Source organism: Carex rostrata, chromosome 12 (genome assembly GCF_964058835.1).
Source record: "Carex rostrata chromosome 12, lpCarRost1.2, whole genome shotgun sequence".
NCBI classification, from domain to species: domain Eukaryota; kingdom Viridiplantae; phylum Streptophyta; class Magnoliopsida; order Poales; family Cyperaceae; genus Carex; species Carex rostrata.
The window spans coordinates 7,278,931-7,306,172 of record NC_135929.1 but is presented as its reverse complement, the minus strand read 5'-3'; the positions used below and the strand labels follow the sequence as shown (position 1 = coordinate 7,306,172).

The window sequence follows — 27,242 nt, the reverse complement described above, 5'->3', positions numbered from 1 at the left end:
TATTAAGGTCAAACCTAATTTTATTAATTTTTAACAAGCGGATGTTTTGAATGATAATCACCACACAGACTGTGAATGAAGAATTTAATGGAATTCCTTATGTGGCAATTCTTTTGAATTGCGTTATGTGGGTTATATTGGATTATAAACATATTTGTTTTGATCGTAAGTATCGCTGACATCATGCTTCAAGTATATCTGGTGATCGCAGTTATATTTGCAAGGTGTCCCATATAGGTATCTATCAAACTTTATTTTATCAATATTTTTTAATTTTAATCAATAATGTGCCGATATTTATTGGGCTTCCAAAATTTGTTTGAATTGGTTTCTCCAATATCCTATAGTTTTAATTTGAGGTATCAATATTTTGAAATTATAAAATGAACTATTTACCAAATATGTATTTCTTAATTTATTTCACTAGTGGAAAAACTGAAATCAGGATCGGCCTATTTGGATCGGCTGTATGAACTAACCGATACTAATACCTATCTGGATCGGTTTTATCAATAAAACCGATACTAAAAGCTAATGAAAACACAGCACATGAACTAATTGGATCGGTTCCTAGTTAAGAACCGATCCAGATAGTATCTAGATCGGTTCCTATATAAGAACCGATCCTGATACTTTTTTTTTCAAAGATGGTTCTGCAAAAAAAAAAATAATAATAATAGTATCAGGATCGGTTGTTTATAAACAACCGTTCCTGATACTTTTTTTTTTTTTTTGCAGAACCAACTTTGAAAAAAAAAAAAAATATCAGGAACGGTTGTTTATAAACAACCGTTCCTGATACCTTTTTTTTTTTTTTTTTTTTTTTGCAGAACCAACTTTGAAAAAAAAAATAGTATCAGGATCGGTTGTTTCAAAAAACCGATCCAGATAGTCCATTTTAGGTTTTTATTTTTCCGCGCTCATCCCTTCTCTCCTTGCGTCTCTCCATTATTCAAAATTACAACTCTCTCAACTCCTTGTCTCCTCTAGCCGCAAGTCTCCTCCTCTCCCTCCATCTTGCCGTCTCCTCTCAGTCCGATCGGCTCAATAAAAAGAGTGCTCGGTGCTCAACGCAAGTGTGCTCGGCGCAATAAATCCACTCACTCGCTCGGTGCTCGGTGCTTGGTTCTCGGTCCTCTCCTCTCAGTCCGCTCGCCTCTCAGTTTAGGTAAATTTGCTAGATTAGTTTTGCTAATTTAAGTAATTTCAAATTATCAAATCAATTCAATTCGGTTTCAAATCAATTCGGTTTCATTTAAATCAATTCGGTTTCATTTAAATCAATTCGGCTAGTTTAGTTTTGGATTGAAATTACATGAGATGGTATTCTGTTTTATCAAATCAATCCGGTTTCAATTCTTTGGGTACCATAAATCCTAAAAGAATAATATTGCAATTTTGCAGAACCAACAAAAAAAAAAATAGTATCAGGATCGGTTGTTTAAACAACCGATCCTGATAGTTTCTATTTGGATCGGTTATTTAACCGATCCAGATTATTGTAGTATCAGGATCGGTTGTATTCCGATACTGATATGCGTATATAACCGATCCTGATTCCATATTTTCCACTAGTGTTTTTATTTTTATAGCTAGTGTTGTTGGATGATAAATGCACATGTTAATGTTAGATTCATTTATTCAATATTCTTTTGTTGGGGGGGGGGAGGGGGAGGGGGAGGGGGAGGGGGAGGGGGAGGGGGTAACGCAACTCAGATTATTCAATTTGCTTATATATTGAGTAAATTATATATACTATCTCTCTATATCATGAAATTGTTGTTTATGCGAAGGTACAACAATTTGTTTTCTATTTCATTGTCATGTAGATATTATAAACAACTCATTCAATTGATGTTGAATCGTCACGTGTCAGAGATGATAAATTTTAGTTAATATTTGGAAGAGAAATAAAAGATTAGTCCACTAAATACTTGGGAGAAACTCAGGCTCCCTTTAATCTTGTGGTTTAAATCCTTGTCATAAATTACCAACATATTTGAAAGCGCATTTGTGTATATACTTGCTAGTTGTATAAAATATTCATATCATATTATTTTTTGTTGCATATAGAAAGAGTGAGTATCCATTTTGATTTACTATATATGCATAGAGCATATTCATTTAAGTAATTAAGTTCAATTAATTATCAAAACAATAACAATCATCATGTGTATGATCCATGATCGCAATGTCCAAATTAATTTCGTATTTTTTTTATTTTCATATAAAAATATTATATTAAATAATATTGTTAATTTTGTTACAATATTTTAATTAGTGTGGTCATCATATAATGACTGAATTAGTACCAGACAACAAACATACAAGATAGAATGCAAAGAACAATCAAACGAAACAAAAATATTTCAAGATTCAACTAAAATTAACTAAAACACCAGCACTTAAGTACTTAGGTTTTACAGCCATTACCCTAGGAAAAAATTCATAGCCTCTAATAAGCATAAGAACAAGAATAAAATAACATAAGAAACGAAATGATATATAGTAAATAAGGAAGATGAAACGTTTAACTAGCTTAGAAAATATTCCTTGTTTTGTTGTTTTGTAATTCCAATTGTACATTGCACGCAGATCCGATATACGCAGAAAGATCCGGCATGCATCTACGCATTTTCAATGTGCACAGATTGAATCTGTGTGGAACTCATTTTATTAAACAATATTTTTTTATTATGTACTTTTGTTTTAGGGTTCAGTTATTGTAATTTTTTGTTTTTACATTATTTTGTTTTACTTCGTCTGTTTAAAATGGAGTTCGATCCTGTGTGGAGGTTTATTATTTTTTATTAAATGGTCAATTTTTTATTAAATATCAGTATCGCATTCATATTTTGCAATGAAACATAGATGCATCACTATCGGTATTAACGACGGTACAAAATATGGGTGCATCATCGATATTTTTACAATGAAATATCGATGCATTGTTTTCACATTTTAAATTACCATAATCTGATTTGAGCATTTGACCCCAATTTTAAAAGCTTGTGAAGCGATGGAGACATCCGAGGTCATGCAGGGCTAAAACCACGGACAGCCCACGAGACCATAGTTGCAAAAAAAAAAAAAAAAAAATTCGTTTGGACCTCAAACTTCAGTTTTAGCCTCAGTAGTTATATATTATTCTTTTATTTCAAAATAAACGGTTAATTATTAATTAAGATATTTAATTTAACAATAATCAATATAATTAAGTATTAATATTTGGAGATTTTTTTCTATTTATTTTTATAATTCTTTACTATGATCTGTGAATTAACTATTTAAAAAATACATCCACGTACGTAAGTCCATATTGGGTGGAACCTATTTTTCAAAAAAATAAATAATAGATCCACACAGAACTAGTCTGCATGGAACCCATTTTCCAAAAAAAGTAAGAAAAAAAATCCACGTAGATTGGACCTTTTTCTTTTTGAAGAACTGCTTGGTTCTGCGCAAATTCAACTGTACAATTGGAATTTTGATCAGAACCGCTGATAAGATTAAAATTTAAAACAATAAGATGGTAACTAAAAAGATTCCAATGTAAACGTAGACCGGTGTTGTAAAAAACAGCTGTTTAGACTGATTAATTGACGAATGAGGAATGAGTCATTAGTAGTGTTCAAATCGTTATGAATTTTTTTAACTAATTGGCTGATTATTTACGATTATGGCCGATTATTCTCGATTATTTTTTATGAATTGTTTGGCGGTACTATGTTCATCTGATGAGTGCATGCCATATATTATTTACAACACTGACGTAGACAATTGATTAATTTAATGCAATTTAGTGTTATGGAATATAACTTTGTATAATTTTGTATAATTTAGCGTAATTGTAGACAAATAGTGTAATTTAGGTTAATTCATTTTTTTGTTTTAATTTTTAGAGGTTATGGTTTAGGATTTATGTTTTGATTATGCAATTATTGGATAGTTATTTTGATTATGCAATTATTGGATAGTTATTTTGATTATGCAATTATTGGATATAGTTCTTTTGCAAAAACTACTTTCATTAAGTATAATTTAGCAAATATTTATTTTTCTTTTTACAAATCACATTTTAATAGAATTCTTGAAGTAAATTTTAATAAATGTCATGCATCATTTTAAACTTTAGTAAATGTATTGATGCATAATTTTGTTTTCTCTTAAAGGCTTAATGAATTATCTGGAGCTATTTAATTAGCACACAAAAATTACAAGTCAGAGGGAGTCTGTTATAAGGCATCATGTATGCATATAACGTAAATTTTAATTGTTAGCCTGGTGTTTCTTGAAGTCCTTTCTCTCAGCCCTAAATAGTAATTTGATTGTTTAGTCTCGTAACGTAAGGCTTAGCGACCTTGATTTGGAGCCTATAGCCATTGCTCAATTATCTTCTAGCTCTCTATCTTTTTCTTCAAACAGATCGATCAAGTGGCATGATGATTTCCATCAGCACCATTATGACATTCATTGCCATTTGTTTCTGATCTGTTTTTGCTATGCTCCTCTTCCTTTCTCTCTCCTCTCAATCTCCATTAACTCTTCTTGTGTAGTTTACTCCAATCTCTTACAGTTTAAACTTAGATATATTAATGCTTTGGAATTAAAAAAATGAACTAACAAATATATAAATTTTTGTTTTGTTTTTATTTTTATAGTGTTACCATGCATACATGTAGACAGCAAATATATATATACATTTCATGAAGGAAGATAATATATAATTGAGTAAAATTTACCTACTCTATATCATTAAATTGTTGTTTATGCGAAGGTACAACACACTACTACAAAAAAATATTTTTCCCATTGCCCCTTTACCATCGGATGTGCTTCTGCACAGATGGCGTTCATCACGAGTGGCAGCGCTGTAATTACGTTGAACTTCTTACTGTCTGTTCTGGATAACAAACCGATGGCGTTGATGGACCCCCTCCTTGTTCATTTAGGATTTTTAGAGAATTAATTGAATATATATAATTATATAAAAGAAATCGAATTATTCGAATCTTAAATTGAGAAATAAATATACGAATTATATGTACGAATATAATTACAAAAATTTACAAACTTTCGATTTGAATTTATGAAGGAAACGAAATTTAAACCAATTAAATGAGACCATATTGAAATTTTGAATTGTTTGGACCTTTGGATTAAATCCAGCACGATCTTGAAAAAATTCCACGGTTCTTAATTTTTATTCGTGAGTGCAGAATTTTTCTGCAGTTCTAGATTTTTATTCCGGAGTGCGGAATTTTTCCGCACTTTGGGTATTTTTAAATTTTTTTCAAAATCATGATTATTTTTATTAAAATATTTTAAAAATTGAGTAAAAATAAAAATGCCGGGATCTGCAGGAAGGCGATTCTATGTAATTATAGTGTTATTTTTTTTTTCATTACTGTGTTTGTCGACGAATATGATAAGGTATTGGATAAGATAATGTATATATACCTTTAAATACTAGAATGAGATATGGTACGATATCTGATAGGATAGAGACTCATAGATATTCACACCAGAATGGGTGGAATCCTTCAAGGGGAATCCCTAATTATTTTTTTGAAATAGTATTAATTAGATTCGAAATAAAACCATGGAAACTAATGATGTTAAATTTAGAAAGAAGATTGAAAAGACAAACTGTTCTCAATACATATATGAAATGATCTTTGACTTCTGTACTCAAAATAAAAAGTCGTGTGAAAAAAGTCGCATTCTTTCGTCAGCGGAGAGCATAAAAGAAGTGGTAGTACGAATCTTGAAGGCATTAAAATTTGATATATAAGGATGGCCTAAATTTCTTATCACATTTTTTTTTCAGTTGTCTGTGTTAGAGAAAATCAATAGAAACAGATAATGACGTTCTTGCTATTACTAAATCAATAGAAACAGATAATGACGTTCGCATTTTTTCAGTTGTCTGTGCTGCATTTTTTGAATTTGCTTGCTTTGAAAAAAAAATAAAGACTATTAATTCAGTTTTACTTGTTATTTGTCTGTTACTTAATCAATAACATTAACGAATAAAGATATAGTAGAATAAAGCTAATTCTTAATAAATAAGTGTACGATATAATTTAGATAATTCTTGAAGGATATGGTTGTTAGTTTAAGAAGTTTTGAGATAGATGTGGATGCAGTACGTCGATTCCATTATAAGCAAACTGAATATGAAATATTTAGAGCGTCTTTGAATCAGTGTGCACAAAAATTTATTTCAGTATTTAAGTGTAGTCGGATAAAAGAATGTTATATATAATAAAATTTTATACACTTTTATTTTCAGTAAGGTCAAACATAATTGTATTAATTTTTTTAACGGCCGATGTTTTGAACAATAATTATCACACAGGCTGTAAATGAAGAATTTACTGGGCTTCCCTATGTGGCAATTCTTTTGAGTTGTGTTATATGGATCGTATATGAGTCACCTCTCGTCCATCTTGATAATATTCTAGTTTTGATCATAAATATCGTACCAGAGTTGGTATGATTGACTCATACATGAAAACCATATTAAAAATTCAATATAAAAATTGTTTTAATTGATTTTCTCCATTATCCTATAGTTTTAAATTAAGATATCAATAATTTGAAATTAAAAAATGAACTATTTACTAAAATGAGAGTTAAAATGTACTATCTTTTTGTGCTCCTAACGTGTATCCTCTCCTTATATCTTCGTTTTCAAAGTTCAAATAGTCGATTCAAACCTTCGAATGTGTTCTTCGTATTAAATGTGCTTGGAGATCAAATTTTACATTTTTTTGGAAAATTTTTACCATTTTTTCAGAATTTTTGAAAAAATAGTAAAAAATTTATAAAAAATGTAAAATTTGGTCTCCAAGCACATTTTAATAGAAAGAACATGTTGGAAGGTTCGAAACGACTATTTGAACTTTAAAAATGAAAATATGATAAGAGGCTGCATGTTAAGAGCACAAAAGGAAGGGTGCATTTTAACCCTCCTCATTTACTAAATATGTATTTATTAATTTATTTTTATTTTTATAGTGTTGTATTATAATAAATACACATGTTTATATTAGATTCATTTATTCAATATTATTTTGTTGGGAGGGACGGAGTTAATTAATTCTTCAATTTGCTTATTGCATAAAACAAGAGAATATATAATTGAGTAAATTATACCAACTCTCTATATCATGAAATTGTTATTTATGCGAGGGTACAATTTTGTTTCTATTTCATTGTGATGTAGATACGATGAACAACTCATTTAATTGATGTTGAATACTCACGTGTCAAGATGAAATATTTTAGTTAACATTTGAAAGATAATTAAAAAAAATAGTCTGCTAAATACTTGTGAGAAACTCAAAGCTTCCTTAATCTTGTGGTTTAAATCCTTGTCTAAATCTTCCTTTCTTTTAAATAAATTACCAACATATTGGAAAGCGCATTTGTCTATATACTAGCTACTTGCCTAATATATTGATATCATATTTTTTTTAAATGTCCAAATTAATTTCGTATTTTTGTTATTTTTATTTTCATATAGAAAATATTTTCTTAAATAATATTGTTAATTTTGTTGCAATATTTTAATTAGGTATTCAAATTCTCCTAAGTGTGGTCATCATATAAGGACTGAATTAGTACCAAACTACAACAATGGGAGAGTATTCCTAGGAAAATTAACTAAACCATCATTAAACTAAACAAAAACATTTCAAGTTAAGTAAAATTAACTAAACCATCAGCAAGTACTTGGGTTTTGAGCCATAACTAGGGCTGCTAACGAGCCGAGTTAGCTCGAGTTATGGACAACTCGAATTCAACTCGGAAGATAGTGAGTCGAGTTGAGATTATTGAGCCGAGCTGGCTCGCTGACTCGAATTCAACTCGCGAGTAACTCGAGTTGGCTCGTGACTCGTGAGTCAACTCATTTAAGGTGTTGAAATGTTGAACATTTGAACTTATGATTGTTGTTATGTAATAATATGAGAAGTAAATATTGAATTAACAAACAATTCACAACAAAATGATTAAATGAAATGAATTGGGTCAACTTGAGTCAGTCACATCTAGTTGGGAAAATAAAATGGGTCAAAAATTACGAAGAAAATCATCAATCAAACGAGTCACGAGTTGTAACGAGCGAGTTCAGTCCAACTCAAACTCAACTCGTTTAACTCACGAGTTACTCAACTCGAGTCAGAATAACTCGAATTTTAAACGAACGAGTTGTTAGCGAGTTCGTTACCGAGCTGAGTTTGAGTAACTCACGAGTCGCGAGCTTTTTATACAGCCCTAGCCATAACCCTAGGAAAAAAAACATATATAGCCTCTAATAAGCATAAGAACAGGAATAAAATAAAACAAAAAAAAGGTAATGATAATTAAGTAAATAAGGAAGGTGAAAGGTGTAACTTCGAAAATATTCCTTGTTTTATTGTTTTGTAATTTTATTTTATAAGATGACTAATATTTATTATAAAAATTAAAATTTTAAAAGACAAAATAAAAAAAAAAATCAATTTGAAGGGGTGCTTAGAAGTTAGCACTTAGCACCGCACCCTTTTCCCGCTACCTACTTCCGCCCCCTGTTCTTTGAATAACTTGGTACAGCAGCCTTTTAGCCGCTGTGTGAGTTCTTTCCTGTTAAAAAAAAACAGCACATATTATTATAATTCAACATTTTTTGGCTTTCTGCGTTAAAATCCTACAAATTTAATTTTAGTTTATTTTTATTAACCACGGTGCTGTAAATTCTAACTGCACATAATTGTTAAACTATAACCAAAACCTTCAATCTTAACACCTGACCAGCAATATAATAAAAGTTCAACTGCCTAAGGGCTTCCAAAAAAAAAAAAAAAAATCGACAAACCTGATAAGTTGTATGTCCTGTACTGACATTTACATCATGTTTATATTCATCCAGCACCCTTTATCTCAATTTTGTAGTGCTGTCTCTGTCCGTACAGGATTAGCTAATCATGTATTGAATACAATGGCCTGTGATTATTATATTAGTTTTATTCTGATCCCAACTAGGGTTGGACAAAAAGCTCGAACTCGTAACTCGTTCGTAACAGCTCGTTTAACTCGGCTCATTTACAAGTTACAACTCGAGTTTACCAACTCGTTTAATAAATGAGCTGAGTTCGAGTTGGCCCCAACTCGCTCATTTATAACTCGAGTTGTATAAAGTTACATAGTATTGGTCATAATAAATTCCAAAATTATCAAACTCGAATCTCTAGACTGTTATTTGTGCTTTGAGATTCGTGTAAAATATGTTTGAACTTGTGTTGTAATACTATTACTGATTAAACGAGTTATAAACGAGTTGTGAGCCAACTCGAGTTGATAACGAGTTGAGTTTGAATTTGTGCTGTAATACTATCACTGGTTAAACGAGTTATAAATGAGTTGTGAGCCAACTCGAGTTGATAACGAGCTGAGTTCGAGTTGGCTCTACAACTCGTTATTATCATCTCAACTCGAGTTGGCTCGCTCGTTTATTAAACGAGCCGATCGAGTTCAAGTTGGAGGTAACTCGCTCAAACTCGGCTCATTTACAGCTCTAATCCCAACTATTGTTCTTCATTGAAATTTGTATATGAAAAAAAAATTGAACGGTTGGAAGCGGAATAACCAGCTGATCTATTAATACTGACATATATGCATTAATTGATTTAAGGTCCAAAATCATGACACTTTGCACATCATCTGATCCTATACGACTCGTTGCTTATATATTCATCCTGCATCTACAATTCTACATGTATATACTATTTGTGTTATAAGCAAGCTGTACCTGTACCAGCTTACTGATCCAACAAATTAAATAAATTAAAAACAAACATAAATTAAACACTACACTACTAGCTTAGTGAATCATTAATATAAAAAAAAACATGAAATTAATTTAATGCAACTTCCATCATACATAAAAAAAAACATGAAATTTGCATCATATTTATAAAATTAACAACATGCTTATAATTATTATTTTTTATTTGTTATATCAATTCAATGACATCTAGCTATTTTAGAAAGTGTTATCAAAATTATCAAATTGAATCAATAGTTGTTAATTAATTATTCCTTCGTACACTACTAGCTTAATGATTCCATCACGAAAACTATTTTGTCGTTTAATTAAGTACTGACTAAAATTTATGAGTGTTTTTCTTTTTTTAAAAGTAAATTTATGAGTGTTTATTTCTATAACAAAATAACGACCTTAATTGTTATACCAATTGATGGCAAATCTTGTGAGATTTTAATTAAATATGATAGATTTAAGAAATGCACACTAACTGTCTCTAATCTAATTGTTTATTGATTAAAGGTTACAAGGCTTAAATTGTAACATAGGATAATTGACAAAAACAATATCTTTGACAATAGTGATAATTGACAGGGCGAGCCACTAGTGTTTTGAAAAAAACCCGACTGATCCAAGACCGTATCAGACCAACTGTGGAACCGATTCGGACTATATGGTCAAAACCCGGACCGGTCCGGACCAAGGATAAAGAGTCTTAGTACGATTTTTGGTGTATTTTTTCTACTAGATCTAGACTAACCCAAGCAGTTCTAAACCCGTGGACCAGATCAGACCATAACCGGACTAAATCCGGACCGAACCGTTACTAAACTGTGCAAAACCGTGCTAACCTATGTAAAACCGTGCTAACCCGTAGTCTATACCATTGTAAACCAAAGGAAAACCGGACTGGACTGTGATCAAAACTGCTGATTTTTTTTAAGATTGATAAATTCAAATTTTAAAGTTCAAAATAAAATAAAAAGCGGTTAGACCGGTGGATCAGACCATGGTCCTTAATTAGCATGGGATCAAGTCATCCTCTCCTAGTTTGAACCGTCTAATCCGAACCGTGAGGACCCATGGACCGGAAGATTTTGGACCGGATCGGACCGGGCCAGACCATTTGCAAAACACTACGAGCCAGTACCAGTTTCATAAATAAAATAAAAAAAAATAAATAAAAAGATAATTGATAGGGGCGGATCAGGAAATGTTTCAAAATTTCTGAAGTTTGTTCCTTTTATTTGTCATTTCCTGCTCCCTCCCCTTCTATCCCGAGAGAAGTCCTGCGTTCTGCTTCTGATAATTGACCAACACCCGTCAAAGTAAAATAAATTATAATTACGGATACATATTCTCAAAGAACATGAAATTTTTAACATTCTCATTATGAGCATCATTTGAAAATGGACAATATTCCATCAATAAAATTACCAATATGGTTTTAAATCTTTCTATATATTTACTAATTCTTTAATTTCATTCAAAATAAAATTATTTGAGAATTTGTAAAATGACATAAAACTTATGAAATTAAATATTGTATTGTGTATTCGTATTAATTAATTTGTTACGCAGGTTATTGTGCATTCCTATTAATTTGATATTTATTTTTATTCGGAAGTTGCTTTGACATGAATTGATTTTAGCAAACATTCTCGCTTTGATTACTAACCTGAGATTGTTGCATTAATATTATGATCTCCCGAAATTTGTTAAAGTATATTGTTTCAAATTTTAAACCTTTGTAATTAAGCCTGTATTGTTACTAGAACTCAGATTGATATAATTGTATAATGAGATCTGAGTCGTGAGTTTTAATTAATCTCACAAGAATTTCAAAACAAACCTCCCCCATATCTAAATAGTTACCGTATTATTTTTTATCCGGCTAAAAATATTGTAGTCGATCGGTTCAGTAATCAATACGGACTCTTGTTATTATAATTTTTCCGACCCTTGTTATAGAAGATTCATGCAGAAATATCATGAATCCTTATAATGGAATTTGGTTAGCAGAGCCTACTTCCAGCCCTAGCGAGTGAGCTCTTCTCTTTCCTCCTAGGAGATCAACTTCTCTCGCTAGCTCTCCTTCTTCAAATAGGATACGATGATTTCAATCGGCCGTATTATTTTCTGATATGATCTACTGTTTGTCTCCCTTTTCCTTTCCTTGATATCCTCTCGATCGATCTCTAATGACAGATCTAATCTTTTCACCATTAATTGCAGGCAACATTATATCAGTCATCCTAATGCTCTCTCCTGGGTATGTTTTTATAACTTATATGAAGTATTATAGTTCTATTGCATCAGTTTGATACCGCTTAGTAAAATTAAATTGTCTTTAGTTGTATGTAGACTGTTTTGATTTGATACCGCTTGGTAACATTACATTGCCTTTAGTTATACACTTGATACTGATTGTTTTGAGCTAATTTGATTGCATTTAGTTTTCTCCAATCTCTTATTGTTTAAATGTAGATATATTAATGGTTTGGAATTTTCTGAAAAACAACGATTTTCAAAAATTCTAAAGAAATAGTAAATATATATAATTGAGTAAATTTTACCTACTATATATCATTAATTTGTTGTTTATGCGAAAGTACAACAACAACAAATTTATTTCATTGCCTTGTAAATGCATGATCCAACTTTTTCTTTTGATGTTGAGACTCACATCTTAAGAATGAAAGATTTTAGTTGAGTAAATTTTACCAATATTATATCATGAAATTGTTGTTTCTGCAAATGAATAACATTTCTATTTTATTTCATTTCATTGTCATGTAGTACCATGATAAACAATTTTAGTTGATATTGAACCCTCACGTTCCAAGGATTAAAAATTTTAGTTAACATTTGAATAGCCAGGTTTATACTTATTAAAAAATCAAGCTTCTTTAATCTTTCGGTTTAAATTCTGGTCCAAAGTGTCCCCTCCTTTAAATAAATTAATAACATGCGACATGTGCATTGTGATTATAAAGAGTACATTTATAGAGTATCAATTTTGTTTACTCTATATGAATAGAGTATATATATATATATATATATATTCATTTTAAGTAATTAATTAAGTTCATTAGTTATCAAGACAATTTAATTTATGCAGAACATAAGATATGAATAAAAAACTGCCCAATCAAAATTTGTACCCAATCTATTATTCTAAATTAGTTCTTAAACTTTCCTTTGCATATTAATTTATTTTAAACTTCTAAAAAAGAACCAAATTATTCCCTTTTCAAACCTTGTTAAATTAGTTCATCACATATATTTTTTTTCTAATGTATTAATTTATTTGACATGCGGATTTTGGTTTCTCGATCCTGAACATATCAATCAAATACAAACAAAATGATAATTTTGATTCCCACATGAGTTCCTTAATTCTTCTATAATGTTGCTCATAATAATTAATGCGAGAACATGAGTGAATCGAAACTGTAATAATCACATGAAAACTTATGACAAAACTGAATTGGTTAAAAAATAATATTTTAATTAAATTTTTTTTTTCTTTGTTTGTTTGAACTAGGTTCATTTTCAAGTGGCATACTAATTAAAGTCTACATATTACCATCTGTTAAAAAACATGATGAAATTAAGGACTAATTCAGCTTCTTTTACATGTCTGAAATCCGGATAGAGGTCTTTTTTTTTAAATCAGGATAAATGTCATAATGGATTTTTAAATATGAAGTATTTATTTTAAAATATAACTGGACGGGTATGAACCAATATTTAACTCAATGATAAAGGTTCGACTTTCAATTTTTCTTAAAAACAAAAAATTGTACATATCATGTCCTTCTTAGGTCCTATTTCATGCTTCGCACGCCACAACAACAACATCAACATCAATTCCTCCACATTGATTCAATTCTCCAGTCTAGCATGGGGCCCAATTGCACAACACTTTGTTGCAGGATCCGCCTTGGGTCCAGCTGTTTATGCCATCCCCGAAGCTGGCATTGTCAAGTGCCTCTTCTCTGAACCTTTTTTCAATAGCAGTGGTGTCTCGGCCACTGCTGTCTCTGTTGATCATGTACGTCGAAGGCTGATTGTCGGCTTCTCAAATCGTTCGTCTGTTAAAGAGAAATGTCTCGTTTTATTTCCATAGGTGTGTTGCTATAATTAATATCTTTGTCTGTGCTATGAATTTATTTTATAAATAATTATAGAAAATAAAGAGAGAGAAAAAGTATAAATGTTAATAATACGGCATGTAGCGAGGTTCATTACCATTAGTAGATATCATTAATTGATCCTTTATTCTTTGTAATTTATTGGCTTCAATTTTGTCTACAATTTTTGCCTCAGGTTTTCACAGAGATTAATGGAAACTTATGACTTAAAAGTTACAAGAGATGGAAGCTTTTGTTCAATTGGTCCTTATTTATGAGTGGCATCAAATGAATATCAAATTTCTATGGCTTAAAAATTCATGGGACCCACTTCTTTCTCTCTAATTAATGGTGCTCTTTTCGCACGACTTTTAAGTTTTGAGTATGAAGTAATTTCAGGTATGTTGCTATGTTTGGAGAACAAATAATATTCGCCTTTCCAACTATTTTTTTTCTTTCAAATTTAACATGATAATTTCCAATGGTTTTATACTTTTATTTCGAATCTAATTGTTACCATTTCCAAATATAATCAGCAATTCACCATCCACCAATTCTTGAGTTCTTTAATTCCCTCCGTCCTTTTAACAAACTAAAATACAAATCTAAATTTAGATGCATCTAAGAGTAAGAGATATGCAGCATGAATAGCATTTGATAAAAATAAATAAATCTAATGAAGTAAGAGATTCAGCATGATCAGCATGATTAGCATCAGTATTCTTTATTTCCAAGTTCCAAATTAAGTGCAACTAAAATCGTATGTTTCAAATTAAGTTCATCTAAATTCGTATAATAGACCTAGCTATAAACTTGTCCTTCTATGCTCCTAAACCAAATTAAACTTCCCAATGTCTCCTTTGTTGCTCATTTTTCTCATCTTCCTCTTGGGTCCTACTTCATGCTCCACACGCCACAACAACAACATCAACATCTATTCCTCCACATTGATTCAATTCTCCAGTCTAGCATGGGACCCAATTGCAAAACACTTTGTTGCCGGATCCACCTTGGGTCCAGCTGTTTATGCCATCCCCGAAGCTGGCATTGTCAAGTGCCTCTTCTCTGAACCTTTTTTCAATAGCAGTGGTGTCTCGGCCACTGTTGTTGCTGTTGACCACATACGTCGAAGGCTGATTGTTGGCTTCTCAAATCGTTCGTCTGTTGCTGCTTATGATTTGGAATCATACAGGAGAATTGTTGCAGTATCTTTACCAGAGTTGGATGATGGTCTTGGTGGGGTTACAATGGATTTGGAGAGCGGGGAGGTGTTTGTTAGCAGTGCCCATAGAGGAGTTGTCTTGAAGGTCGGTGTTGAAGGAGACAGATGGAAAGTAATTGCCGAATTTAAAATACCTAATAATCAGGGACTCGGGGGACTCGTACATACTAGTCAAGGATACATCATTACTGTGCAGGTAATTAGGTCTCGAGTTGTTATTTTGTATGAATTATTATTTTTGTTATATTTAGCTTGGTTTTTCCAATGACACTCGAAAATAAATCAGGACATGATTTTTGTATTTGCTAAAAAAAATGTAAACAACTGGCCAAAATGAAATAGTACTAAACTACTAATTGTTTAGATAAGTAGACAGAGTAGACCATGATGGTATTGTCATTTTGATTGACAAATTCATTTTAATCTATATATGAACGAATAAATGATGATTATTACATAATTAATTAAGTATATATCCACAATTAATTATGTACTACTCTTTAATTTATATATATGCTTTTCGAAAGAATAAGTTAATTTAATTTTGTTTCATTTACAGCCAACAACAAAAAAAATATTCAAAGTGGATTCTGTAAAGAGGACAGTTGAAGAGATTTTGTCTGGAGATAGTGGAAATTATCGGTTGGCACCAGCACCTCATGCCATTACCCTCCGAACCAACTTATCAGCAGTTGTTGCCACCAACCATGCACTTGCCTCAATAAAGAGTGATAACACCTGGGAACAAGCATATACTACAGACATAATCAAGCACAAGCATGAGAAGACGGTAGTTGCACTAGCAATGCGAGGAGGCAAAACATTTGCATTGATGAAATCACAAGAAAGTTACTGGATTGAGGAGGTATTTTGGGGAATGTCGTTTTTAGTGAAGTTAACGTTATGGATCTTGCTCTTTGTTTCATTATTGTGGTTTTTAGTGAAGTTAACATTAATGTGGAAATGGAATGGGAAAGATAAATACCCTATTACTCCTTATGGTCACTGGGCTTGGCCTCCGATAGAATGGCCAGCGATCTGCTGTTGGTTTCAGAAAAAGTGAAATTCAGCTTTGCCAAGGCCTAGTTGGCATTGGCAGTACTAGTGTACTGTACGTACCGTTGAAATTATTTTCATTTTTTGCTTTTTTATGAGTATGAAGTATTGTTTTTTTTTGTTTTTTTTTCCTTGGGTTGGCATATGGAATAAATTAACCGTACGTGTGATCCTTTTGGTCATCCTTGGATTGCACTCACGCTTCTTCCTCCCACAGTTCACAGTTCAGACACACACCAAAAAAAGGATAAGGAAATAAATAATTTTCCAATAATTAAATTAGACGTACAACTGGAAATCAAAATCAAAAGATGAAATCTGTCTTCCGGTCAGTAGTTGATTATGCAACTCTGTTTCCAGTTGGGGTTTTGCATTAGTCTTACGGTGTTTTCTATGTATGTAAGAATAATTTGTAAAAGGTACGGGTATGAAAATATTCCCACTCAACCGTTATTGTACCAGTTTACACCCCTAATCACATCCAAATTAGAACTTACGATAATTATGTTACAATTATGGTGAGAGATTACTCACTTTTGAAAACAGGTTTCAATTTCGTTGTGAAAACCTAGTTGAAACTTGAAACAAATTAAAGAAAAGAACCTGGTTTCAACTTTCTCTTATGATTTTAGGAATTGACGTCATGCATGATCACTGAAATTTATCGTTGTTGTACATTGATCAAATAATGGTCAGAAAAGGTTAAGTGAGTTTACTATCAACTACTATCAAATAAAATGCAACATCCAAAAATGTATAAAGTTTTTAAAAGTTTAATATCTTGATTAGGTATTCATTGTGGAATTTTTATTAGTATATAAACATAAAATTATTTAAGCCATATGCATTATCTAATAATAATCAACGGTTGATCAAATTATCTAAATATAGATGTTCTTCTTTAAAATCACATTTAGAGAAGAATATTTTTTCTATTGGTATCTTTTGATTATAAATGTGGTTTTGTTGGTGATTAATGTTAATAAGATACATATTTTATAATGACATAACAAGTTTTAATTTGAGAAAAATTATTTTGTTCATCATAATTAATGATCAAATGTCCAAATTATATATATTTGTATTTTATGTTATTTTTATTTTCTTATAAAAATATATTTATTAAATAATATTGTTAATTTTGTTACAATATTTAAATTAGATATCCGAATTTTTCCCTCTACTTGAGTTAGGTCATCATCCAAAGACTGGATTAGTACTAAACAAGACAATTCAAAGAGCAATCAAGCAATACAAAAACATTTCAAGTTTCAAATAAAATTAACTAAAAATCAGCATGTACTTTGATTTACAGCCATAATCCTAGAAGAGAAAACCTATCCTCTCATAAGCACAAGAACAAAAATAAAATCAAAGAAGAACATAATGATATAATCAAGCATAGAAAGAAGATGAAATCATGAAAGGTGCAAGTCTAAAGAGTTTTCTCTGTCAATATATGGTTGTTATGTAATTTTATTTTATGAGAGAAATTAATTTTCTAAAAATTAAAATTTTTAAAGAACAAAACCAAAAAAAAATATCAATTTATAAGAAGTACTTATTAGCACCCCTTCGGATCCCCTCTATCTAATTCCACCTCTGATTCTTTAAATTACTTGAGTACAGCTACCTCTTTAGCCTCCGTGTGAGTTCTTTCCTGTTAAAAACAGGACACATATTAATTATTATTATATAATTCAGCATATTTTTGCTTTCTACGTTAAAATCCTGTAAATTTATTTTTATTAATCACGGTACTGTAAATTCTAACATCAAGGCCGGTGGAGTACTGCACATAATTGTTAAATTATAATCTGAAACCTTCAATCTTAACAGTTAACACCTGACCAGCATTAAAAGTTTGACAAACCTGATAAGTTGTCTGTCTTGTACCGACGTCGAAAGAAATCCTTTGTTTTCTTCAGCCCTTCTGACAAGATAAGGAATGACATTGTCTACTGGACCAAATGGGAGGTATTTGTTAACTTGAAAACCAGCATTTCTCAGCCCCAAAGAGAGCCCATCTGCCATTCCCATCAATTGAGCAAATTGTAGCTTGTTGTCACCTTTCCGGATTCCCAGCTCCTCAGCTTTTACTGCTGCTAATTTTCCTGTTATTTATAGAACAATTTAAGGTTACGCAAAGAAGGATACAATATGTACAATTTTTCCGAGTCAAGGGAAGAATGTTAGCTAATTTTAGTTGATTGATTAAACTAAATTTCCCAGAACATCTTCGATTATTTAAGGATTTCATTTTCAGCCAGTGTGTCAGCAATAGCACTGAGCCTAGCAGCTTTGCATATAGAATATGTTTTATCAGAGCACCAATTCTTGCATGCATTAATTAATATCGTACCTTTGCATTGCAATGGAAATATATTATAAAATGAAGAAGATCAAGAGTTTGATTTACAAATTGAATTTCAAACTTTGATGCAAGTAAAGAGATTTGATAAAAACAAAAACAAATATCTTGTAGAAATATATACATCCCATAGGCAAAAGCTAAAAGGACAAAAATTATTTAGTAAAAGTAAATTCATATTAATAAATTAGTTGCACCATTTTGTGACACTAATTATAGTTAATGTTACTAAAATCTCTCCTCAATATATGGTCTCCATATAATTAACAACTGAAACTAAGAACGAACCTAAAAATACTAATAAAAAAGAATATTTTATCTTATCAAAATTGAAGAAGTAAAATTGTAAAAAGATTCACTATAGCTTAAATGTATGTATTAAATTTGGAGATATCAAATGTTGATAAAATATTTTTAAAAGATGTCAGCATTTGATATTTTTAAAAATAAATTGATCATTATCATGATTCTTAAATAAGGAAATAAGGAATGCGAGATAGCTAGAGAGAAGAAATAAGGAAATGAATAAATTGATTCTCTTTCCAATTTTGTTTTCTATTCAATTTTAATTATAACATATCTTGTGGCAGTATGTGTAGTATGTTTTTAACTAAATTTAGACTTCTACATCTATAGAATACGCATTTAATCAAAACTAGTCAAGTGCCGGCCACGCGTTGCCGTGGAAATTAAAAAGACGTTTGATTATAGGTGCTTTGTTAATTACTTCACATATGTGCTGTTTTTTTAACAAAGGATGTGTACTTTATAAATTTAGAAAATTTTAAAAGAAAATGCAATAAATTGGGTAAATTTGGTGAGTTTTTGATATCTAGAAGGGGAAATATGATATTACAAATTTAGAGGGGAAAATATGTACCCTTTTCTTTTACTTGTTTTGGTGATACGTAATTATATACCCTTTTCTTTTACTTTCTTCTATACTTATTTTATCAAGTTAAACTTGTAGAACTTTGAATAATCTTGGTTAAACTTTATGTCTATAAAACTGTAGTCAAATACTAACCATAGGTAAGTGTATTTGATAATAATCTTGTCAATAACGGCTAAATCTAAGTATTGGAAGGACAAAATCAACCAAGCGTCAATCCATAATAAGTAGAAGCAAAAGACAGATTCTCACTGTGATTGGATAAAAACCCAAATAAATGTTAGACCCAACTAATTTTATCAAATAATAACCATAGGTAAGTGTATCCGATAATATTCTTGATTCTGAATAAAGAACGCCAGCAGTAAAATAAAATGCATGAAGCAAACATTATCTTATATTTCTTCCCGTGTATGTTTGAGGTAGCGGCATGAGCCAAAAGGGTATTATGGACAACAATATATGGCACAGTAGCTGAGTTCCCTGTTTTACAAAATAAGCGGAAGAAACCGGGGCTTGAAGCCCCACATCATAGCCTTGTGTTGCAAATGTGTGTGGTTTGTTAGATGTTATCCAATGCTTCACCCAATCACCAACGCATCAATTTATACAATCCAACACAATCAGTACCCATGCCAGTAAATTCTGATTTAACACATCAATTGTACCAGTAAAACAAAATCATCAGAAAATCACAAGAGAGCAGTTTATAAAAATTCTGATTTAACACACAATCATTAGAGAATCACAAGCAATTTTCAAAATTTTGATTGTACCAGTAGAACAAATTCTGACCTGTTCACAATTTAACACTATCCGCCTAATACTTTTAAATTCTGATTTAACACAATCACAAGAGAGAAGTTTATAAAACCCACCCAAGCCAAAATCATCAGTTGTACCGGTAAAACAAAATGTACCAAACAAAACAACCCTAAATTCATGGAAACCAAATAAAATTATCCACAAGAGAGCAATTTCAGGGTCAGCTCTCCGGTGATGTAGTCCAGTAGTCCCCATACATGAAAGGGGAGCATAATAGTGACATTTCTAAGCTTAGTCTCCTGCATTCAACAAAAGTCGAGTACTGAACACCGCTGAAAAAGAGAAAAAAAACATTAATTCATGTATACCTAGAGGAGTAAATAACGGCCAGCTATCTCACAAAACTTCAGATAATTGCTAATTCCATAAAAAAGATCTTCAGATAATTGCTGATCCATATTGCAGTTCCAGAACACTAAACCTAAAATCCCATATGCAAGTAACTGACAATTTAATCCACATGACCATTCACACTGCAACAGGGGAGGGGGTTACTTTTTGTTTCTGAATCGTATCAAAATTGTTCAACAGACACTAATTCTCTCAGGTGCTGTATCAACCTAAAGGTAAACGTCAGGAGGAACTCCCTACCACCCCCCAAGAATTCACTTCCCATGTACCACACAGAAGAATTAAAAAAGAAGAAGTAAATGGCACAAAGAAATGTACAATTTGATTGCGTACCTGAGAAACAGTGGACTGATTGGTACCAAAGAAAGTACCTACATTGACAAGAGAATCGTTAGAGCTGAGACCCCTGAGAGCAACAACAACTTAATCTTCATGGCCATGGCGGTGCCATACACAAAAAGGTAGTGCGTGGTTTTGGTCATGAGGATGTCTCGCACAAGAGATTAGATGAATTGAAGGTTCTTCTCAGCATTTTTATAGTACCGACTCAAACTCTGACTTCTCAATCAGTATCGACAACTGACAGTGTCACTAAAAAACAATCAATCCCAGAATCTGCAACAAGAATGCAAAAAAGTTGGTAATAAAATATTTCTAGTTAGAAGCAAAAGGTTTTATTGCTTAACTTTAATAGCAAAAATATCTAAATTTTCAATTTGTAAAGTTCTTTTTGGCTTTAATTTGATAACTGTTATCAAAAGTGTCAATTTAATGATCCCTAGTCAATGTTATGAACCCTGCATTTCATACTGCATACTGCTATGAACAGATACTTTCCCTATTTGTTATGAATCAACAACGCTTTATTAGTTCAATTTGCTACAGGGATGCTAATACAAGAAATACTGCATACTGCTATCACAGTAACATATATAGTTGCCTCGCAACTAATCAGGCATATATTTTTCTGAATTCTATATCTCTAGGAAATATCCTGATTTAACCAAGGCATTTGCAAGCATAAGCTAGAAAATACCCCAGCTTTTGCGAGGTCATACAAATTAGAACAGAATAATGAACAAAAAATACTAAAAATTACAGAGAAAATAGATAGATATACCTTTCGAGTTGTAATATTGGTTCACAATGTCAACATCCTGCTCTTCAGGTTCTTTTTCTGAGTACTCAAATCCATCACCCTCCATATCCAGATCTTCCATCAAAAGATAAAATACGAAATTAACATCAACGATGCCAACAGTTTAAGAAAACATCAACGAAATTAAAAAAAAAAATGAATTCGCAGAGAAAACACATACTTGTACAGCAAGTATGCAATATAATTTAAAGTGATTAAGGATGACAAAAAGTGTCAAACTTACAACTGGACAAACCCAAATCCTCGGGGAGAGGGAGGAAGGGAAGGTGTTATTGGCCGTTGCTGTCATTGGTCGCGTCACCTTTTTCATTTATCTTTCTTTTTTTCCATTTGAGAGTCGGGGAGAGGAAGGGAGGAAGGGAAGGTGTGGTTTAGTGTAGGGTTTAACAGGTGGAATCGAGGAGCGAGGAGAAACGGGAGATGAGCGCTAGGGTTAACACTTCTGGGCGCGGAGAGGAGAGGCAGGGAGCTAGGGTTCGCGTCGGGAGGCATAGAGAGGCAAAGAGAGGAAAAGAGGAAGCCAAGAAAAGAGTGTGCGTGGGGAAGTAAAAAATAAAAAGAAAATATATGTCTGAATGCGTCGGGGATGAGGTTATTAGGGAAATGAGAGGAGAAAAGGCGAGTCGGTTTAGGGAAGGAAAGAAGAAAAGAAAAAAAGTCGGAGCGGAAAAAACACATGCAAAAAGATACAATTTCTGTGTATCTTTCTATGTGGCGAGTTAATGTATAACTAACTGTAGACTTATACACACATGGATACATAAAAAACATGTATAAAATCCCATATTCAACACAATAGTTTATAACGGTTAGATTTACTGGATGGAAGGTTGAGATCGTCTCTGGACAGATACACCATTCAGTCCCTTTATATCAACGTGCTATTATAGGAGTTCTGATAAGACAGATTATTTGATTGGAAGACTAATATTAAATCTCAAACGTCATCTTTCAATCATAACTATTGATGAATCAGGATATCTACGTGCATAATATAAGAATGGATACCTATATATCTTTACCAAGAAAAATGATAATACACTTATCTCTTACCGGATTTAGAATTGTGAGTGGCCAGCACAACTGCACCGGATCCATCTCTAACTTTCTCAAGTAAGAACGAGGCGCACTCATTGTAGCACCTATGCGTCTCTAGTATACTTCCATGGATTGGTGAAGGCACCCCCAAAGAAGAGGCCATTCTTGTCTCTCTTGTAATGTATGCACCCCTAACTAATTTTATTCCAATAGAAATCCCTTCATTCTCTCCACTTTTCATCATCATCTCAAGTCTATCCTTTGCACCTCTCAAGTATGCTTGAACCGTACCGCACACAACAGGTTGCTCCTTATTGAATTTCAAGGCGACCAAATAAGTGAAGTAATCTATCGCTGGCTGAACCGAAGCATATTCTGCATCTATTAGTAACATTATGTTTGATTTTGCACATTGTTTGGATAGGCCATTCAATCTTTCTTGAGCTAACTCGAAATCATGTAATTCTTGATCAGTTAGTGGCTCAGGCCTTGATGAAGTGAGATATAAAGGACTTGAATCAGACAGAACAGGGAAACAATGAGTTCTCCAAGGAAGTTCAAATGTTGGATTTTTGTAATTCCATCTTAACTGATCGCTGATTCGCTCGAGTAAATTGATCGGACAAATTGCTGTAATCTTTACACACATACTGGCCTGCCAAAAAAAACAAATTAGGCTGGTTCTGGTTCTTATTCATCAGGGAAAATTATTTAGCTTTAAAACAAAAAAAAATAGCTTCTCAACTACTCAAAAAAGTGTAAAGGACTAAGATTTTTTTTTTTTCTCTCTCTTTTCTTTTCTTAAGGAAAATTGGATGTCGAACTTTTATATTTGAGTTAAAGATTGGTTCGTACATGTAAAAATCAGACATGTAAAAAGGACAAACTTCATATTTAAAAATCCATTATGACCTCTATCCGGATTTCGTATGTAATATATATGTAGACTCTAGTATGCCACTTGAAAATGAACCTAGTTCAAACAAACAAAGGAACAAACAAAATTTACGTGACGTGACCGCATTCGAGTGAAAATTACACATCACATCATGTCATACAAACAAGTCACATCACGTCACTTTATGTGATCACATCACATCATCTCACAGTATGAAATATAGAGTATCCAACTTTTTTGGTATGCATAGAATATCCAGGTTTTACTTTAGTGTAAGTTTAGTGATACTGGTACTCATGTAGTACTGGTTTTTATTTTCTCTAATTTTGTCTAATGAATATTTGTAATTAAGATTTTTAAAGTAATGCCAAATGTTCAATGTCTTTCCTAAAAGAAACAACATTATTTACTTATTTAGAATTCTTCATATTTTTTATATCTTTTTTTCTAAATTTTCAACAATTTTAATTAAAATGTAAAAAATAATTTGACGTGACTAATTTGTGTCACTTCACGTGTGATTATGTCGTGACCGTCCACCACCATTTTGATCACGTCACTTGAAAAAAAATATTAGTCACGTCACATCACATCATGTGAGCAAATCACAGTATATTTATTATGTCACGTCATAGCGTGTCGCGTATTTCATTCTCTATTTTTATCTACTAAGAACCTCGGTATTTAACTTTGATAATATTTGTTGAGTGAGTCTATGATACTATGCATATTACGATTTGTTACTGTGCTACGGCTCTATATTCGAGTTTTCAAATCCTAACGGTCGATCCGAACCGTTCATCTTGTTCTCCATATTAATATGTGTTTGGAGACCAAATTTTACATTTTTTAAAATTTTTTTACTATTTTTTTAGATTTATTGAAAATCACTGTTTTTGGATGGTCCAAAATTTTCAGATCAAGTGATTTTCTAAATATCTAAAAAAATAGTAAAAAATTTTCAAAAAATGTAAAATTTGGTCTCCAAACACATATTAATATGGAGAACAAGATGAACGGTTCAGATCGACCGTTAGGATTTGAAAACTCGAATATAGAGCCGTAGCACGGTAACAACCCGTGATATGCATAGTACCATAGACTCACTCATATTTGTTTATGAGTGAGTCTATGGTACTATGCATATTATGATTTGTTACCGTACTACGGCTCTATATTTGAGTTTTTAAATCCTAACGGTCGATCCGAACCGTTTATCTTGTTCTCCATATTAATATGTGTTTGGAGACCAAATTTTACATTTTTTGAAATTTTTTTACTATTTTTTTAGATTTATTAAAAATCACTGTTTTTGGATGGTTCAGAATTTTCAGATCAAGTGATTTTCTAAATATCTAAAAAAATAGTAAAAAAATTTCAAAAAATGTAAAATTTGGTCTCCAAACACATATTAATATGGAGAACAAGATGAACGGTTCGGATCGACCGTTAGGATTTGAAAACACGAATATAGAGCCGTAGCACGGTAACAACCCGTGATATGCATAGTACGTACCATAGACTCACTCTTTGTTTATTATATTTCATTATATTAGATAAATATCTAAGGCTAGCTTGCTGTTGGAGTTTACATTTGGCGAACATATATTACTTATCAAAATGCTCTTGATTTGTCCAATATTGACACTGAGAAATTATGTAATAGTATTTTTTTTTTCTATTAAAATGTAAAGAAAACAAAAAGAAAGCGGAAATAATGAAAGGCTCATGTTCAACCTTGCCATCTTTTTAATTGACAAAATTGGCAAGAATTGATTAACAGCACTTACCGATGTAGGCGGGAGAGCGGCTGCCATATCCACCGTCCGTTCGAACCCTTCCAGGTTCCGTCTAGCCGCATCCCCATTCTCTGCATCCTCAACCGCATAATCCAATATTGACCGAAATCCAACCCGTTTCCAAATCCTCGTCACTGTCTCGCTCACCTCCTCAGTCGTCTCTCCTGCACAAAATTGCTTATAAACCGTCGATCTCACTGCTCCAACCATGACCGCTCTGCTGATCCGGTTCTCCATCACGACTGGCGACTGTATCAGCTTGGTCCCGAACTTGACCAGAGGGTCAACCGCCATGGCATAGAGGTTGAGTAAAGAGGTGACCAGAGTGCGGGTTTTCACTGAGGAAAAGAGCTTCTCGGTATTGTCGAGGTCAAGCACATCTGACAAGGGCTGTTCGGGGCTAGTAGGTGGATCGGAGAGCGGTGCAGTAAGGTTCAGTGGTGAAGAGGTGTGAGAGGAGAGGGATCTAACACGAAAAAGATTGCATGAGGTAAGCTGACAGGGAATTTTAGGGGTGGCAAGGAGAGGGATCGCCATGTAATATGGAGGAATCAATGGCAAGGAGAATTATCAGGGCGTTAGTTTGATTTTGGTTTTGGTTTTGGTTTTAGTTTTGGTTGCGTGTCTTAAGAGGCTTGGGAATTAACACTCTGATTGGAAAGGTCCGAGAACCTCAAAACCCGAAATGGAATTTGAAATTTTTAGAAATTCGCTGATCGAAAAGAAAGGAGAGAAGTAAGATGATTTCAATTGACAGTATTTGACGGGCAAAAAGGCGTTAACTGAAATCTCACGAAAATAGTAGAGATTTGATGAGAATAAAAAAAGTACCTTACTACCTTTCTTTGCAATGGCGCGGAAGAAAAGCAATTTCGATAAATTTTGATGGTATCATTCTCTCAACGTCAACTAATTAGCAACACCTTCGTCTTCTCGTTTCATATTACATTTTCTCTTCTATTCTGATATTTACTTTGTATACAGTTGTATATGCTGAAATTTTAACTAGATTTTCAGTGGCAAAATCAGTACATTAAGATATTAATTTGGATATTTTCTAATTCATTACTAATGATTTTTTGACAAGCGAGTAGTGCTTTTCGATCAGCAAAGTTCATTTCAAAATAATTTATATTGAATTGAAATGTTGCTTGATATGGTTCCAATCATATTTAAAGACGGAGAAGAGGACGATGGAAAATTAATGAGATGAGATTTATCCGGTGATATCGTGTATATGACCTTTTATACTTTTCATTATCAAATTTAAAAATGTATATATGTTTTGCTCATTTTCCTTGAATTTTTAAGGAAACAAATCTTAATTAGTAACATATTTCAAATGCTGAACAGTTACATTTCTTCTAAACAAATCATACACATGATTCTTCTCTGCTATATATGTTGTTGCCAGTTGCACAATAACTGTGAGGAACTCAAGAGTTGTCTACATAGATAACACCCCACCCAGAGACACGTGTATTACGCTGAACATTAACTGGCATAATGCATTTCAGTTTCTTCTTTTAATGATAATCTTGCACGTACAATTAATATATATACAGAAAATTAATAGGCGCCTTCCCAGGTGCTATCTCCTCTCTTTTGTATTTACTCCAATCATTGACTTCATTTATTTTTGAGAGATGAGAATTTATTTATTATTTTAAGTAGCATATCTATA

General features: G+C 32.1%; 2 protein-coding genes and 1 long non-coding RNA gene across 3 annotated transcripts; 1 reads left to right on the top strand and 2 right to left on the bottom strand.

The window, feature by feature from the left end:
* Window positions 1-14,747: 14,747 nt before the first annotated feature.
* LOC144563696 (uncharacterized) lies at window positions 14,748-16,260 on the top strand. Its single transcript, XM_078313181.1, has 2 exons — window positions 14,748-15,365; window positions 15,729-16,260. Exons 1-2 carry the CDS (start codon window positions 14,799-14,801, stop codon window positions 16,230-16,232), a joined length of 1,071 nt encoding a protein of 356 aa, XP_078169307.1. The 5' UTR covers window positions 14,748-14,798; the 3' UTR covers window positions 16,233-16,260.
* Window positions 16,261-17,854: 1,594 nt separating this feature from the next.
* Window positions 17,855-26,095, bottom strand: LOC144563568 (proline dehydrogenase 2, mitochondrial-like). The gene is made up of 4 exons (XM_078313060.1): window positions 25,550-26,095; window positions 22,877-23,516; window positions 18,099-18,339; window positions 17,855-17,885 (listed from the first exon to the last, which is right to left on the bottom strand). The coding sequence occupies exons 1-4, from the start codon at window positions 26,093-26,095 to the stop codon at window positions 17,855-17,857; spliced, it is 1,458 nt and encodes a 485-aa protein (XP_078169186.1).
* LOC144563126 (uncharacterized) lies at window positions 19,644-22,391 on the bottom strand. The gene is made up of 4 exons (XR_013514268.1): window positions 22,047-22,391; window positions 21,785-21,877; window positions 20,998-21,279; window positions 19,644-20,585 (listed from the first exon to the last, which is right to left on the bottom strand). It is a non-coding gene; the product is annotated as an uncharacterized LOC144563126 (long non-coding RNA).
* Window positions 26,096-27,242: the final 1,147 nt, after the last annotated feature.